The following is an 18,022-nucleotide window of genomic DNA, read 5'->3' as shown; positions in this document are numbered from 1 at the left end:
TGGCAAGCAGCTCGTAGCTTGTTAGGTTTTCAAAGTGACAACTCACTACTTTGAAAACATGTTTTAAAAGGCAGACAAAATTCACACTCTGCATATGCACACAGCTTGCACAGAGAAGTATTTCCTTCCATTTGTCAGCAGACAGCAACCATAAGAGCTTCAAAGGAAGCTGTTGAAGAAGCAGCTATTAGTTTCTTAGCAAATCTAAGACGACAGCAATGAGTGTCTGCTTTGCTACTGGCTCCTTGCAATGGCATGTAAAAAAATCTGAGGAATGGAGTTATTAAGCAGAAATTTCAAGTCAAGCCACAAAAAACTCTTCCTTGTTACCACCACATTTCCAAAATACATGTTTAATGAGTTTGCTCCTAGCTATAAGAAGAAAGGCATACTGCATTTTCAGAGGTAATGTAAAAATTCAGCAGCTCAAAGGCCCTCTAGCTACTGAACTGGGAATACATACACGTACAGTAATCTGTCTGTCAAAACTCACTGTATTGCTATAGGAGTTACTGCTTATTTAGCCAGTTGCTTGTAGTTTTCTTCTAAAACCATCTGGCTCTTTTACGGTTTCTTCTGCGCTTAATAGTGTGGTTCCCCCCTGCCTTTATGCAATCCTGACATGCAGTTACAACAAAAGACACCCCTGTTCTGATGACTTCCACCATACACACCCTCATCCTTACTACCAAGCCCAAACAACTGCAGAAGAACAGGCATGTTAAATGACACATCTACATCTTTCCTGTGAACTGTGCTTACAAAAAAAAAATCCCAGTTACACTGACTTTTCTCTGGACATGGACCAAGAGCTGTACTGGGTGCTAAGTCATCTCTGCAGTTATCCAGAGCCAGGGGCCTTGGTCTGAGCTCTCACAGAGACTGGCTCAATGATGAGGAGGGGAGGTGGAGGGGAGGAATGGGGAGGAGAAAGTAACTTTCCATTTCTTATAACTTCACAGAAGAAAGAGATGCCAGTTAGAGAAGCAGCAGTATTAAGTCAAATACATACAAAGAGGCTTCGTCCAGGAAGAGAGGCGAGAGGCCCCAGCAGAGCTGGGTAAAGATCAGGAGGATTAGAGAAAATCAGCTCTTCCTCCTCCTCCAAGGCAGCCAGACTCTTTAACAGGTCCGGAGGAAGCAAAGGGGAGCTCTTGGGGTCCTAGTGACAGAAACGAGCACAGTGAGACAACAGAAGGCAGAACGGGGGAGAGCAAGAGCTGAGAGAGGCTAAAGCAAAGCAGGACAAGAGAGCAGAGGGGGAGGCAGACTTGTGAGGAAGTGCAGAAGGCAGCATGCAGAAGGGCGAGATGAGAAGAGTGCAACAGAGGGGCGTGGAGGTGCACAGAGAAAACGCTGAGCAGAAAACAAAACCAGCCTAACATGTGCCAGGAGGAGCACTGCACCTGCCTGTGAAGTAAGTGGTACAGCCAAAGTGATGGGCAGCTACTTTTAATTAACACAGCACGTGCTTCCCATTGCATTACTGACAAATACTGAGTCTGTTTTTTACATTAAAGGACAATGAACATGATTATTTTTTCCTGATAAGATCTTTAATTATTCTTCCAGAGCTGTGAGTAATTTAGGTTTCAGCTACAGTTACATTCACATCTTCCTTCCTCTGCTTATGGAACTGAAATCCCGTAAGACTCACTTCTCTGCTAATGGCTACTACTCCACAGCACAGCTCCCCTGACCAGGCAAAAAAAAAAAAGCCCCGCTAAGTGCAAGTAAAACTTGGCATCCTAAAGTTTGGAAGGGATGCTTAAAACAAGCACCGTGGACACTGTCTCTGTCCATACTGCAGTGTGCTTGCACCAAGGCGATGCTTTCCTTTTAGGGATGAGAACAAGGCTTTGACCCACCCTCCATCTAAAAGCCACAGTCTGACATCAGGGTAGAGGCAGTCTCCTGGATATTGTCTGGCTTTTCTCCCTGAAGGATAAGCTAAGTGATCCCAGCTGATCTCTTGAAAATTGAGTGCATTTACAGAGGCATATCTGACCAGAGGTTTAAGAAGGCCTCTGTTTAAGTTTCCTTATAAACATCATCAGAAGCACTTCCAGACAATCCAAGACTGTTAATAAATAACAAAGATTGCAGGCTTTTTATAAACTGCAGCATGAAGCACAGCTGCACAGACAGAAGCAAAGTATTCTATCAGTGCAATCAAGAGCTAAGGAAGGGAGTTGCTCAGCTCTCTTGCTGCATGGTGGGATTTGCAGAGGGTGAAAAAGAAAACAAAGAAAAACAAAATCCCACAGTGGGGCTGTTCCTACCACCCTTGATTTGTAGCCCAGGCTGAGGCTGCAGTAGCCAAACTATTCAACACACTCAAGGTACTCTGTGGGTGGCAAGAGTTGATTTAAAGGGTAATAACACAATTGCAATTATTTGGATGGTTTTCATCAGACGCCAGACAAGAATTTCCCCTGTCAGCTGCCACGTTTCTTGACCTGGCAGACACAGTGCAGAGATCAGCATTTACATATGCACTGAGCAGAACTTACACCTCCTTGAATTAAATCTTCAAGAGTCTGATTCCACAACACAGCCCACTGAAGTGGCAAATTCAGTACCATTTGCTGGGATCCCATTTACCAGCACCAACATCCAGCTACCCACTAAATACTCCCTCTGCCTGGGGCTAGAGGGGACTCCTAAACACAGCATTCCTGCCTGAGCTGTCAGCAATATCAGAACCTCACTGTTTTTCACTTGTAATACAGATCTTTACCTCAAAGGTCAGCCTGGAGACAGCATCCTGCTCTGGACGGAAGACTCCTTGCCGTTTTCCCCTGCGCTCCATGTTAGACTGCTGTGCCATCACCCTATTGTCAGCCATGCCAAAGGAAGAGTCCCAGTAGTATTCTGGCACCTTGACTTCTGAGGGGTTCTGGTTATATGGCTCCATTGGGAAAGGCTTCATTTTTTTCTCCAGAGGTTGCTGTTGCATCACAGGAGACTGTAATGACTGTTCAAACAATTTTAGAGGATCCTGGGCCTGCAGGTAATAGGACTGTTTTACAGGCATAATCTTCCCCAGTGAACCTTGGACTTGAGGCAGGTTCCAGAGCTGCTTTGATGAGTCTGTCTGTGGATACTGAGGCAAAGACGAATGCTTTCATCAGCAGGTAGGAACAATTAATATTAACTGGATGCCTAACTTCATTCAAACTGTTGTTCTAGCCAACCCATTACAGATATACTGCAGACATTCTAATTTGATACATTATTCACCAACATTCAGACTTGATAGGCATATTAGCCTCAGCAAGCCAATAGTCAAGCGTAATCCTTACTTGAATCCAGCACTTACCAACACCTTTATTAAGGTGCTGAACTGCTGTCCAGAACAACAAGAGGGTCTTGCCCTTAAGGTCAGATAGGCCAGAAAGTGTATTTTGTCAAGCACGTACACACAGAACTAAGTGTGAGGGAACTGAGCCCAACAGAATGAGTAAGACTCAGACTCCATCCTCACACTTACATGAGACACATCTACAAAGGCCTACGAGAAGCATCTCAGAAACATCACCGTCACACTATGTCCATAAACAGAAACAGATAAAGCAAATTACCACCTATTCATCCCAGTAGATAACTTCCCTCTTAACTACAGAATCTTAAGTTCATGCCCACTAAACTTCAGCTGTTTATCAAATTCTCCCAGAAGTTTACAGATCAAAATTCCAAAGTAAGATTCTTAACAATAGCTTCTGAAAGGTAATCCAGTCACTAGTGGTGTTCCTCAGGGGTCAGTATTGGAGTCGGCCCTGTGTAATATCTCTACTGACGATCCAGATGAGAGGGTTGAGTGCACCCTCAGTAAGTTTGCAGGTGATAACAAGCTGGGAAGAAGTGCCAATTCACCTGAGAGCAGGAGGGTCCTTCCGAGGGATCTGGACAGGTTAGATCAGTGGGCTGAGCCCAACTGTATGAGCTTTAACAACAAGTGCTGAGTCATGCATTTTGGTCACAACAATCCCATGCATTGCTACAGGCTTGGGGCAGAGTGGCTGACAAGCTACATGGAGGAAAAGAATCTAGGGGGTGTTAGCTGACAGCTGGCAGAATGTGAACCAGCAGTGTGCCCAGGCATCCTGGCTTGTATCAGAAATAGCGTAGTCAGCAGGACCAGGGAGGTGATCGTCCCCGTCTATTCAACCCTGGTGGGGACACACCTCGAGTGCTGTGTTCAGTTTTGGACTCCTTGAAGGCTCTGGAGTGTATCCAGAGAAGGGAAACAAAGCTGGTGGAGCATCTGGAATGAAAGTTTTATGAGAAGCAGCCAAGGGAACTGGGATGGATCAGGCTGGAGAACAATTGCTCAGGGGCACCTTATGGCTCTCTCCAACTGCCTGGAAGGAGGCTGTGGTGAGGTGGGAGTCAGCTCTACTCCCAGGTAACAGCAATAGGACAAGAGGTAACGGCCTTAAGTTGTGCCAGTGAAGGTTCAGACTGGATATTAGGAAAAAAAAATCTCAGAAGCAGTGAGTTATCGGAATAGGTTGCTCAGGGAAGTGGTGGAGCCTCTGTCCCTGGAGGTTTAAGAAAAAGCTTACCTGCTGGAACCCAGAGTGGTGTGGTGGACTCTTTCCCAGGCCCTGCACAGCTTTTGTTGGGGACTGTTGCTGCTGTTGCTGGGCCAGAGCTTGGACCTGTAACTGGCTTGCAGACTGTGCTGTTGCCTGAGCTGGTAAAGATGAGAGGGGTTGCTGGGAAGGAGGTGGTGTCTGCTGAGGTCCCTGGGTCATAGGCCCCGGTCCTGAGGGCCGCTGCTGGCTGTAAGGAATGTGGGACTGTTTCCCACCTTGCACCTGGTTTCCTGCAGGCGAGTGAGCTGTGGGCTGGAGGAAGGTTCCTGGGACAGAAACGCCAGCTGGGAAGGTATACCCTGTGCTCATGGAGAAAGCCACAGGAGGAGGGACAACATAGGTTGGAGGTGGAAACCCTGCAAAAGAAAAATATGCCTTTCATTGCTGCTTCTCACAGCAGACAGCTTCCTCAGGAAGACATTGTTGTGAATTTGTTTATTTAGCATATTTACACTATGAGTACAAGAAATATAACACTATATATGCACTATAATGTACTTTTCTGCCTTTGCAAGTACACAGTTACAATCACAGTTCTCAAGTTTACTGCCAGTATTCCAGGTGCTGATAACAGTCTGTCAACAGCAGTATCGGAGAGAACTGCAGGATTCCTATCCCTTTATCTCTCTGCTTTTGTTTCCCTCCCCTACCTTTCTCACTCACCATTGTGGGGTTTTTGATGTGTTACCTTTGATGCTCCAACTCCCTCAAACACACATTTTGAGACACAAAAGCAAGTCTCCTGCTTCCTCCCACAGGATAACTAGTCTCAGGATTAATTTAGATAAGCAGACAGATGGTGAGCAAACCAATCCTCATACCCGCAAGATCAATTTCTTCCCTTTAGCTCACCTGAAAAAGCCAGGTTTGGAAGGAAGCTTTAATTCTATCTATGACAGGACAGATTTTGTGGTGACTTTAGAAAAAGGGAGGTGCTTCTGTCTTATTTAGCAACTACACAGAACAGCTGCAGGAAGGATACTGCTCCCTGCTATTTTGTGAGCAAAGATGGACAGCTAGGCATGGCAGGAACGCTCCGCAACAAAACAGGAGCATGCAGTGCAGCAACAACAGCAAATGACACCACACAAGCAACAGCCTGAAACATGAGCATCACTACAAAAGAAACTGAGCTATAAAGAAGAAAGCAGTGTGACTGATCTTTTATAATAGTCCTGTGCAGAGAGAAAGCATTCTCCTGGGCTTGCAGAAGTCTTTGTCATGTTTTGACTAACTACAGAAACAACCTCCTGTGAAGTGCCTTGATCTTGTACCCACTAAGCAACAAGGAGGGTGGCAGATTTCATGACAGACCTCAATTCAGAAACATAAGGAATCTCATTCATTTTGTTTCAGTTCTGCTACACCTCTTCTTTATTAGGCTGGCAGGCTCTCAACATGAGAATGCTTATTCATTAAAGCAGCTACTACCTTCAGAGGTAGTAACAACTAATATTACAGGTTTTTCTTCGCAGTCAACAGTAAGATCTCACTTTGAAAGAACACCACAAATTACCTGGCCGGCTGGGAAGCGGGGGGAAGGCTCCTGGGTGATGAATGGGGATGAACTGCGAGCTGCTGGCCTGACTTGGAGTCTGAGTTACAGGTGTTTTCCTGGCTTCGGACACCGGAGTCTTCCTCATCTCCGTCTGGGATTTCACCTAATGCAAAATAAAGCAAGAAGAAATTAGATTACTTTTCCTGTAACTACCCACATCACAGCTCAAGCCAAAAAACAAACTCAGGTTGTCTGAGAGATAATTTTCTTTTGCCCTAGGTGTTAGGAGGAGGTTTGGAACATCAGAATGCAATTCCTTGCTCTCTGACCTCAGGCAGGTGACTGTCTGTCCTCAGGCATTCCTTGCCTCACAAAAGCACCTGAAAGATAGCTACCCCAAGACTGCAACAGGCTCCTCCTGGAAGTGGGAAGCAGACATAATAATATCCTCAAACCATACAAAGGACTTACCAAGCTACTCACCTGCAGTGCCTTAAAAAAAAGAAAACCAACAATGCTATTAATGCTTCTCCTAGGGCGCTGCTACATCCTACTTCATGCTACTTACCTGCAGCACCTTAATAAACAAACACTACCACCTTCTTCCTACATAACTTTTTCAAGCTGTAAGGAACACGTGGCGCTGTATATGCACAAACTCCTGAATAACATGAAATTCTTTTGATCAATGGCATATACAACAAATAGCAGAAGTGTTTAACCTCTTTCAGTTTACTGTGTCACTGCTGTATGTTCTGTTAAAAGAGCTGCACCAGTTAAAGGCAGAGAGAAGAATGTAATGTAATGTTTACCTGATTCTGAGTCAGTTGCAGTCTGGGTCTTCCTGGAGAGGAAGACAGAGGGGAAGACTACTTTCCCTTTCTGTTCAGCTCGGCAGAACTGCCTGGAATGCAAGATGGAGCAGGCAGGAAAAAGACAGCAAGCAAGGAACCCGGGCAATACAGAAAGGGCCCAGGAGCAGACCTGACGCCAAGCCTCAGAGGTGATTGAAAGAAAGGGGTTTTTATCAGGGGCCAAATGAAAAACCCAAACAACAACAACAAAAATCAGTGTGGGATTTATTTCAACATTTAGTGCTGCTGATTTGAAAGGACTAAGAGAACAGGTGCTTCTTTCCAAAATACAACTGGGGGCGTGGGGGACAGATGCATTCAAATATTCAAGTCTTTCTCCCATTTATGAATTGCGGGAGCATAGTTTGGTTTTTATTTCATTAAAAATGGAGGATATAAAACTGGGAGGTTTGGGTGTATTTCTCATCTCCCATTCCAAAAAGCTGGGAGGAAACTCCTCCTCACGGTCTGGCTGATGCTAAATACCATGAATGATGTAGCAACTTCTGCTCCCACTCTCATGCCACATCTGCTCACTGCCCACCTTTGCCCTTTATCACATTCTGAATATTTAACTCATATTGTCCCTTTCTTTCTCCACAACAAGTCAAACATTTTTATAACCGATACTGCATGCATTTTTTCATAGTAATGTCAGAATTCAAAGATGCTTTTCTGGTAGTGGGATTTCAAAGTTCTAGCCTACCGTACACTGAAAGCAGCAATAAAACATCCCCAGAGATAGCTTCTGAAAGCTAAATTACTGAATTTGTTTAATCAAGAAAGACAAATTTCAATTGCTTCCCTTGTTTCTCCTTGATCTCACCTCAGAAGCATCAATACTACCAAACCTTTACTTCCCTACTGGTCTTGAGGCTTCCCCACCCAGTGCTGGGTAAGGCACCATTTCCTCCCAGTGGCCTTTCAAGAATGCATTACCTTCAGTTAGTCTGCGTTATATCCTACTTTGCAGCCAGCATCATCACCTCTAGCGAGCAGAATCAACCTGTGCCACACTTTCATGACCCTGAGCATGCAATATTCCACTTATCCATGAAACAGGCCTAATTCTGCAATGACTGTAGCTTTTAGGCTTTTGAATGAGCTATTAAGTAGATAAAGCTTGAAATTTCAAGGAAGGAGAAAGCAAGCAGACCACTAACTGGTACAAAACCTACACTGGATTGTTTTCAGCAGGGCAAGGAGAAAACTCTCCCCATATTCTGCAGTAGATCTGGGTAAATAAGTCCTCCCAGTTATAATAAAAAAAGAAAAAAGAATTTTACTGTAACAGTTAATGTAAATGAAGCTGATAGGGCTTAAAAGTCAAGGTTAATACCTATTCAACAACAGATGAACAGTGACCAAACAGATCAGAACACAGTATGCTACAGTTGGGTTTGAAATGTGTTTTGGTGGTTTTATAAGTCTTAAGACAAAAAAAGACTAAATATTTGATAGGTCAACTATGTCAAAATGACAGTATCTTCCTTATGCAAAAAACTACATATACTTATCAGAACATCATGTTTTTTCAGACTCAGGTCCTTCTTTTTCAAGACTGTGGCACAAACACTGAAACTGGGAGTTATGCTCAGGCCTGCAACCACATTCCAGACGTGTTCAATAAAGAAAATTCCTGTTATTCTAACTCACCTACCTAGGCTGTTTTTCAGGTAGCAGTCTCTTGTTCAGTGACTCACAAGCAACTGCCACATGGTTTCTGCAAGCTACTCCCCTTCACACCTGCAAAGGCCTCACCAAAAAAATACCAAATGCTGCCAGTGCAGACCTTCCAGCTCATAATGATGATGCCTAACAAGAAATAATCAGGAGGATAACAAGAATAATTCAAGGGTCCTACCAATGCAAGCTATAAAGACTCAAAGAGCTGGTTTGTCTAGCCTAGGGAAAACAAGATCTTGCTAACAAGGCCCTCAGAGCAGTTACAGAGAGGAAGACTTAGGTTATTCTGCAGACATGACCTAGGAAGTAGCAGGCTTACACAGCAGCAAGGGAGATGTGCATAAGGAAATAATTCGTGCTTGTCAGAATGGTGAAGAACTCACACAGTTTCTCTAGGGAAATAATAGCACCTCCCCCACTGTCAACACCTGGAAATGGCTGGGATAGACAAAACTTTCCAGGCACAGATCCAATCAACCCTGAAATTATCTGTCCCTATTTACTACACCCCCATGGAAGCCAGAACAGTAGATTCACTATCTGCTTAAGAGGTGACCATTTTTTGTACACAACGCTCACATAAGTGCAGGAAAAAACCACACCTTCGAAAAATACAGGTCAAAAAGAGCCACTGATGTGACAACCAACAATTCTGTGCGGCTTTCTTTACTTTCAAGGAGGTCTACCTGACTTCACATGCCATTACAGTGATGCATTCAATTTACTGAATGTGCACAAGCAACTGAAGTGAAAATGCAAAGTACCACCCAGCTCCTTCACAGCAGAACACAGCTGGGAAAGACTGTGACTAGGACCTGGTCATGCAAGCTGCCTGTTAACCCAACCAATTTGTGGAATAACAGCTACAAGTCCTTGCTTTTTAAAAACATGAACATACGAAATGTCACCTTTCACTGCTCCCTACCTTTTCCTCCCCCCAAAACTGAGACAGCATCAAGGAAAAGGGCAGAAATCCAAAGATCACTAATGTCTGGTCTCCGAGGTAGACATGTTTCTTTGTGCGTTACAGGTATCTGCAGGACCCACAGACAGACCTCAGCTCTACAGTATTCTGTGCAAGCAGCAATGGCCCGCACTCAAATATTATACTGCCCAAGATACAGTATCCCTTTGATCTCAAGGCTTACCTGAACTGCCACATTCTGCTTTCCTGCTTCCTGTATCTTATCCACGCTGCATTTCTTTGTTTCATTCTTTCTTTTGTTGTTATCCTTCTTTCCATCATTCTTATTGGCTACTATTCCTTTGCTATAGTCCCGTCTTTCCCTACCCACATCTTTAGGAGGATAGATTCGCCCTTGCTCTCTGTTCATTTCCCGTGGCTTAATATTTTCTTTAAACGTGACCATTGGTTTCTCTCCTGAGTCACAGTTGCTTAAACTTCTGCCAGATGACAGAACTGATTTGAGTCCAGGGCTCCCATCTGTGGATAGCGGCTCTGCAATGGACGTTTCCTGCAAGGCGAGGCTCTCTTTGGCTTCACTAGGGTCTTCTAGTATTAATTCTGGGATTTCCGTCAAGAACAACAGCTTTCCTACCTCATTTTCACACTGAATCAGCCTGAAAAAGACAGAGGAATTGAAAAGCAAATCCAAATAGGTTTTCATATGGTAACCTCACACATTAGCACTCTTGCTACTGCTGTTCCTCTCATCTCAGCTGTGTTTCAGTATCACTATAAAGGTCTTATCAAGTATGATGTTTCACTACAAATACATTCCTATCAAAAGTAGCTCAAGAAACAGCATGCTAACTCACAGCACGTTATTAGTGCTGCCGGTGTCAGTGAAATGCGTACACCTTATATCAAATTGCTCTTTAAAATAATGAGAAAAACGAGTTCACCTCTGTCACTTGTACTGCCTAAGCTTAAAGTAGCAACTGAAAACCACTATTTGCTACTTAAAGCTATTTGTGATTACCTGGGCTGGTTATCAGCAATCCATTTGCCTGTGAAGATCAGTCGCTGTTGCCGTATCCGACGCTGCTGTCCTTCTTTATCTCCTGTAATTGCCTGGTGGCCTTTGGAAAAATCCAAGTTCCTAGCATTGAAATAGGAGAGGGAATAATATTAATTACACTGCTCCCCTCAGCAAAACCGCATTCCTTTATAAATACAGTTAGTCGGTATTACTTTATCATAACTTCTGGTATTTCACCAGATCCTACTCAAAACGTGACAGTTGCAGATGTCTGAGTTACAGATTCAATTCTCTATGTTAAAGATGCTTTTTTTGGAGCATGATGTTAGTCACAGGACACAGTTAAAAGCAGTAAAGACCAGTAAAAACATAGTTTTATGTGAAAAAAATTTTCCTCATTTCTTATTTTTTTCCCCTTCAGTTTAGTAGCCTGAAGACTGCAGAAGGAAAACTGTTATAAGCAATTCTGTAAGCCTGTAACTTTCCTCAGAGCTTTACTGCAGAGTGGCACAGAACCTGTTTTCCTCTTCAGAATAGAGACTGCAGTCCTATGTTATCTATTCCACACAGTAGTATGCATTCATGAACAAGATACTACAGTGAACAGGTCAATGTGTACCAAAGTAGCAACACTAGAAAGAGCAGTTGTCTTCAGCTGTCACTCACCTGAATGAGGGTCTCAGAGCCAAGAATCCTTGCAATTCAAATTCTTCTGGAAGGGGGGTTGCTGGTGAATAGACAGTAAACAAGATAAGGAAAGCATTAGTGCATTTAGTACAGAATAGTAAAGAGACACCTCAGCAAGGTCACTATACACAGTGAAGCCTCCTGCTGATGTGCTCCACTATACTAGTCCACCCTGCAACCTGAGGAGATAAAAAATGACAGAATAGAGCATAGACAGCTGAGCAAGAGAAAGCAGCATTTTCCAAGTGTTCATATGCATCCATACAACTTGTTCTGCTTTAACCTTTCAACTGCAATTTCTCACATCGGAAAAAGCTGTATTGTTCTGTTTGTTATTTTTAAAGCATAGACCAGAAGTATTCTTACCATTGTTATTGGATAGATCTTCTTCATGAGGATGGAAGCTGTTTAGAAGAGAAATCAGCCAGGGCCATATGCTACAAATCAGAAGGCAGACAAATTAAGTGAAAAATCACAAAACCTGAAAGTTACTCACCTTATTAGAAAAATATTGAAACCTATTACACTGTTACAGTTCATATTAATTCTTTGATTTCCATTCAAAGGTTTTTCCTCAAGTGTCAGGGAAAAGACTGTCTTGAAGGATCTGGTATTTTCAAAAAGCCAGCCTAAGGCTACCCAGGAAGCCAGGCTCTTGCAAGTATCATGTTCATAAGCCAACAACTCAGGAAGCTAGCTATAAATTTAACCAGACAAAAGTACTGCATGAGCAAAAGTTCAGAGGGATCTGAACTTGCTTGCAATCCATGTTTTCCAGTCCAAAGCTGCTTACTCTCATAAGACGGTAAATTAATCAGTTTGGAAGAAAAAGTTATGAAGATACACTCGCTGTTCTACTGACATTAGCAAAGCTCTGTGGCACTAAAACAGATACCAGAAAGGTAAGAAGGTCTGAAGTAACAGAGATTAAAAGTGGGGGTTAGCTGGCAGTAACCCAAGCTTGCCCCAGCAATACTGGTACAAGCAAGGACTGGAAATTGCTTACAAAGGCCTTAGAACAAATAATTTAAGAATCACAACAAGCACTGCATAGCTGGTTAACATTTAACTACCACCAGCAGGCTGCTTCATTTATTAATTTCATTTTATTTAAAAAGCTCCAACCTAAAGTGTAAGCATCCTTCTTTGGCTTTAGCAATGGGCATCATGGCTATGAAAGCAGCAGACAGATTATTTTAAGAAGCTGCCTGTTGTGCTAAGAGTAAAATGAATATTTGTCCTTCTTCGGCCAGGCTTTCAGCCATCAGCCAGCACCTGGACTGAAGAATGTGGCGTGCATCTGAAAGCCTGGGTTAGCTGCATGGTTGCATTACGTTGTACATTGCTTCTGTATGCTAAAATAACCAATAACTCCTTCCTATGACTGATGAAAAACAAAAGGAGGAAAAAAGAGAGAGTACGAGTCTATTGCAACGTACAGTAAAAAAGCCAGCTTTTCACTACAGCACTTGAAAGAAAATAGAGATCTCTTATTATGAAATCTCTAAATTGGAACAATGTAGTAATGTAAAATATCTAGATTCAATGTGGTTTGGAAAATTCATTTCCAAAGAGCACATGTTAATGCTGATATATTGATTCCTGTCTTAAGTTCTTGTCTTCAGGTTCATCTGCCTTTCCAGGTAAGTACCTTTCCTATTTCAGATGCTCCTTCAGTCTAGAGTAGGGTTAAGTCAGCTAAGCAAGCTGCTTTCATGCTGTTTTCCTTCCAGTGGCAATCCTAGGAAAAATACTCATCCAACTGTGTCAATAACCACTCCAGTCTGAAGAAACATCTAATAGATCAGAAACACTTAACTGCTGTAATTCATGGAAAGTTCACAGGCTATAAACAAGTTGGTTAGTTTTCAACTATTTAAGCATGTTTATGAGATTAGAGGCAGAAGTGAAAAACCAGCAAGAGTCCAGAACAGTAATGTCTGTGCTGACAATTTAAGACCTTCTCAACCAATACCAATTTATTTCCATGATCATGAGCCAAAAAATATCTGGATTCCAACTCTGCCCAAGCTGATGACTTACTGCATGAAATTAAGGCAAGTATTTTCCTGCCATCTACCTCAATAAATCTGAGAAATCATTACAACAGACCTGACTAATGGTACACTCAGTTATGCGCAAGTTAAATATTATAAAGCAGAATCCTCTGATCTTAACTTTTAAAAGTTACAAGCAGCCCTGAGGCCAATTTAAAACCAAATAAAGCACCGAACTTGCTCACGTATCACAAGTGTCGCTGTTGTTTTATGAACACTGTAAGCACATTTTACAGATGACAAAAATCACAGAGGATGCAACGACAATGTCTAGGATCAGTTGCCCTACCAATCTGTATATCATCAGTAATTATGACTTTACACTATTAAATGTATCAAAAGAAAAATTAACACTCACTACCGTCTTTCATCAACTACTGCCTCCTGGAAAACACTGGGCCTAAGCTTCAGCCAGTCCATTGAAACCTTCACTGCTGGAAGAGGATATGCAGCCCCAGAGTCCTCCTGATAGTCATTTTGTAAAGGGCACTTGCACAGAACTCCAAGAAAGGACACTGGAAAGAGAGAAGAGAAAAGAAATAGTGCAAGAATAACACTTCAAAACTGGTCAAATAATCTCATCAAACAAATCCCTATCATAAAAGCATACTTTCAAGTACAAGATCTTTAAGCAGTCCAATGACTTCATCTTAAATTCACTGGCAGATCAGAATAATTCCCCCACCCTATATGTAGTTTTCTACCATGAAGCATGTTTTTCCCCTTTTTTTCCCCTCCTCTCCTGTAAGTATGATGCAAATATTTTTGATAAATCAATAAAATGCAATGAGAGAATCCCATTAGAATCAGACCAGAAAATACTTGTTTGCATATTATAAGTGGCCAGCTCTCAACCATCTATCCACATTCTATTCACTTTCCCATGCCAGCACGTACACAAATTCATGGAACTACCTCTGCAGATAGGCAGCTGCTAGAGCACACAGTTCTTAGAAACAGTACCAGATAAAAATGACCACAGTGCTTTCACAAAGAACTTCAGGTTGGAACCTAAAGTTTTGTAAGCTGAGCCTAACCCCTTTTGGGTTAAGCAAATCAGAAGCATAAGACAAAAATGCTCTGCACTTCTACATAATATTATCAAGGGCATAGAAGAGCTGAGACCTCATCTGTCAGCACCAGGTCACCCTCAGTCCTAGCAAAATAGAAAATAGTCTAGCATTCATCAGCAGTGCTAGACATGAATGACCCTGCATAACCACCCTCTCTTAACTTTCCTCCGTTTGACAGCAAATGACTAATGGATTCCACGTAAAAAGAAAAGAGAAATACAAAGAACAGTTTTCATACTTACTGAAGAGAGCCAGTAGCTGTGTCCAGCAGAGCTGCTCATCCTGGCTGTAACTGTGCTGCTCTGTTTCATTGCTGAAGTCTCGCAGGTGATGCAGTTGAAACAGATTGATAACAGTAATATGTACCAACTGCTGAGAATTGAAGGCCTTTTGAAATAACAACCTCTGCAACAGAGACATACATATAAAACTTGCATTTTTATATGGTAAAGCACACCCCTGAAAGGATTAGTAGCTGCCACTGCACTGCTGGACTAATGTTTCTGCCCTCAAGGCAACACTCGTTCTACATTTTTTCAGGTCATCACTAATAGTACAGCACAAGGTGCTCCCAGCAGGACACAGGCAGATGCCTGCTGTTAAACCCAAGGTTTTTGCTCACAGAGGTAACAAATCAAGAAGCCCTTAGGAGTGGCTCTCTTCCAGAAAAAGCATGGCTGTAATGTGCAATTACAGCACTGCAATGCAAGAATTGCAGGAGCATACCTGTCCACTGTACTTTTCTGCCTTTCCACGAAATGTCAGCGATAGGGCAACATTTTAAAATAATGAAAGCAGGAAAATTTAACCACTGAGTGGTTATGTATTAGAGACTAACTCCACATCTAACTTCGTGTGTCATAGAGTGCTGCAGTTGCCTGAAATAGCACAAGATATTTACAAATGCATTTCAGTAACTATGCTGTAGAACATCTTTCTCAGAACAGAAGAATGGTTTCTTGGAGTATTAAGTGGGAAAATTATATATATATATATATGTAACCTAAATCACAACCAATCTATTCTGTTCAGATACAGTGGTCAGGCAAGCAAACTGCTTAACCAGTGCAAGCATCAGAAAAAAATTCAGTTCTATATGCAACATTGATTGTTAGTTAAAGGCAGGAAGTACTTGCCAGTTGGCAACTCAAACCACTGGTGCTGGCAGGAGCAGAACCATGGGCCTGGCTGAACACTCCTGCCCCTACAACAGCTCTCCTAATTCACAATTAACATCAGCCACACTATTAAGTAGTTATCCACCATACAGGCAAATTCACAACCACATTCAACTCATCTGACTCAGAAGAGTTTCTCTCTAGTAAATTAAGCGTTGCGTGATGTAAACAAAAAAAGTAACCCAAGCAACAAAGTAGGGCTCAATTAGCTCTATTTTAACACCGTGGATCAGTTAAAAAAGCAAGGCCTGAGTCACAAGCCTGAGCAATGCTCGTAATTATTGATTATAAGCATTGTGGAAAAAAAAAAGAACTTGCTCAACAGTCAACAACACGAAGAGAGATACAATTACTTAATTTTGAAAAGCACTCAAGCAGCTCACATTCAAAGCTCATGCAAGTCAAGCCCTGCTTTTATTTCAATGACTGTTTGGATGTAGCATTCTTAGTGCACAATGCATCCTAAACTGACACTGTGAAGATGATTTGTATTTCTTTATGTTGCTAAGACACAATCCCTTTTTTTTTTTAATTTGGAAAAACATTTACGTTTGCTCTGTTGAACTTATCCACGCTATCTGTTCATTTTCTACTAATGAAGATGTTTCCAGAAGGCACATAACAGTTAATAGTATATGTCGACTTTGAAATTGTACTACCTTGCACCCATACCTTTAAAAGTTCCCTCTGTTTCAGTCTTTGCTGTACTGTTCAGCTTCATGAGCTGTCTGCATAATTAATAGGTACTCCTGGATTTTCCAGAGGAAACATGTTCTGAATAGTTCTAGTCTACACACAAATTAAGGTTGTACTTCTAAAGGCAAGCCACTGACAAGAGAGGGTAGTTGTCTGAGGAAGATTAAAAGCAGTCTTATTAACTAGTGGGTGTGATGGTCTGCTATCCAGAAATGAAGCGTTCAAAGTTCTTCAAGCAACTGAGCCAAGACTTTCCAGATTAAGCAGGTATTTTTCAGAGGCATCCAAGAATCATCCAGGTTAAGGAGCAGAGAATCAGTTGCGTTCACTGATTTATACACCAACACGCCACATGTGAAATGGGAAAAGAAATCCTAGTATTTTGCAGAAGTCAACAGAATTATCCATTATTAACTGTGATGCAAGCCTTCTGTAACTGGCTACTTGAGCTCCGCTTACTTTAGCATGTGAAAATGTTATTATTGGACTGTAATTTCAGAACCCTACTGCTAAAAATATTCTCTTCAGTATACTAATTAATACTTGTTAGAACTAACCTTGAACTGTTCTTCCAGCTTTTCTCGAAGAGGGCTCAGCTTCTCCAAGCTCTTACTCAGGTACACATGGCCATGGAATTTAATAAATGCCTTGATGAAGTCAGACACACTCCATCGAGTCTTCACCTCATCACGACTGTATTCAGAAAAAAAAACACCTGGCTTCAGTCTATGGAATTAAACAGAGCTGCATGCAACATTACAAGCTTTCTCTATGAACTTCAAGAAAGGAACAATGTTCATGCAAGGCTGCTTTTTCACATTGGCACAACATGCTTTTGTCCTGCACTCCCTGCTCGCACTAAAAGCATCCCAGACACAGACTATCCTTTGTTCCACACATGCATAATGATGCTCTGACTGGAAAGGGATGTCAAGGAACTTCAGTTTCTGCTACCAAATACAACTAAGTTCTGGCAAGGGAGGCAATCTCCTCCTTCCTATCTGAGCATAAATACATGATGCTTAGACTCACCTTTCCAGTGCTTTAGAAAGTGCTTTTTGTAGGTTAGTGGACGCAGCTGGGAAAGGAAATTTCACAGCAATGCTTCTGCAGTAGTAGAAAATTGTGGTCAAGTGGTCTCCTTTGGAAGAAGCTAGAATAGCCAACTGATTATAAGGCTGACCTGAAAGAGAGAAAAGACAAGTTGACCAACAAGTGTCGTTACATGAAGTGGGCTACATTTGAGTTCAAGTCTGGTCACTTTAAAAGGGAGTAAAAAGTCCTAAAGGTTCAGATTAGTCTGCTCACCCTTTTCCTCCAGCCTAATTATCAGTATCATTCAAAAGATAAAGCATTGACATTTGTGGTATAGATTTTTTTTTAAACCATATCTTTCAAAATTAGACAACAAACACTCGGCATGATTTTTGTATAAATAAGATACTTTCAAACCAGGCTTCTACCACCAACATATTTATTATCCTATAATTAGGTAAGACCTAGTCCAGTTTTACTTCATGAAACAAATCTAAATAACAACAGTTCATATTTTTTGCCTGTACTGTAAAATTTGTGTTATAGCATGAAGAATAGTTAAGATATAGCTAAAAAATTGAATGACTATTTCAGCATAATGCAGCAGCAGAAGTCTGAGTGAAGCCATGTTATTAAATATTCACAAAAAAGAAAACAGACACAGATCAGGCAAACAGCTATTATCTAAATGATTTACTGATGGATTAGGCTTTT

The 18,022-nt window shown here is 41.9% G+C and overlaps 1 protein-coding gene across 7 annotated transcripts in view; it reads right to left on the bottom strand.

Annotated features, from left to right (window-relative positions):
* The window catches only part of SMG7 (SMG7, nonsense mediated mRNA decay factor), a 45,703-nt gene that overhangs the window by 6,414 nt on the left and 21,267 nt on the right, over positions 1–18,022 (bottom strand). For 4 of the 7 annotated variants that reach the window (XM_015290545.4, XM_004943272.5, XM_040705272.2 and 1 more), the window contains 12 exons: positions 17,306–17,456; positions 16,831–16,966; positions 14,642–14,804; positions 13,685–13,841; positions 11,636–11,706; positions 11,249–11,309; positions 10,583–10,702; positions 9,788–10,220; positions 6,118–6,262; positions 4,569–4,957; positions 2,741–3,106; positions 1,013–1,162 (listed from right to left, as the gene is read on the bottom strand). In XM_015290545.4, the coding sequence (XP_015146031.1) occupies positions 1,013–1,162; positions 2,741–3,106; positions 4,569–4,957; positions 6,118–6,262; positions 9,788–10,220; positions 10,583–10,702; positions 11,249–11,309; positions 11,636–11,706; positions 13,685–13,841; positions 14,642–14,804; positions 16,831–16,966; positions 17,306–17,456 (2,342 nt within the window). The remainder of the gene's footprint in view (positions 1–1,012; positions 1,163–2,740; positions 3,107–4,568; positions 4,958–6,117; positions 6,263–9,787; positions 10,221–10,582; positions 10,703–11,248; positions 11,310–11,635; positions 11,707–13,684; positions 13,842–14,641; positions 14,805–16,830; positions 16,967–17,305; positions 17,457–18,022) is intronic. The other 3 variants (XM_015290546.4, XM_015290547.4, XM_040705273.2) reach the window with 3 other exon arrangements.

Source organism: Gallus gallus, chromosome 8, assembly GCF_016699485.2.
Source record: "Gallus gallus isolate bGalGal1 chromosome 8, bGalGal1.mat.broiler.GRCg7b, whole genome shotgun sequence".
Taxonomy (NCBI): Eukaryota; Metazoa; Chordata; class Aves; order Galliformes; family Phasianidae; genus Gallus; species Gallus gallus.
This window is presented reverse-complemented; position numbering and strand designations above follow the sequence as displayed.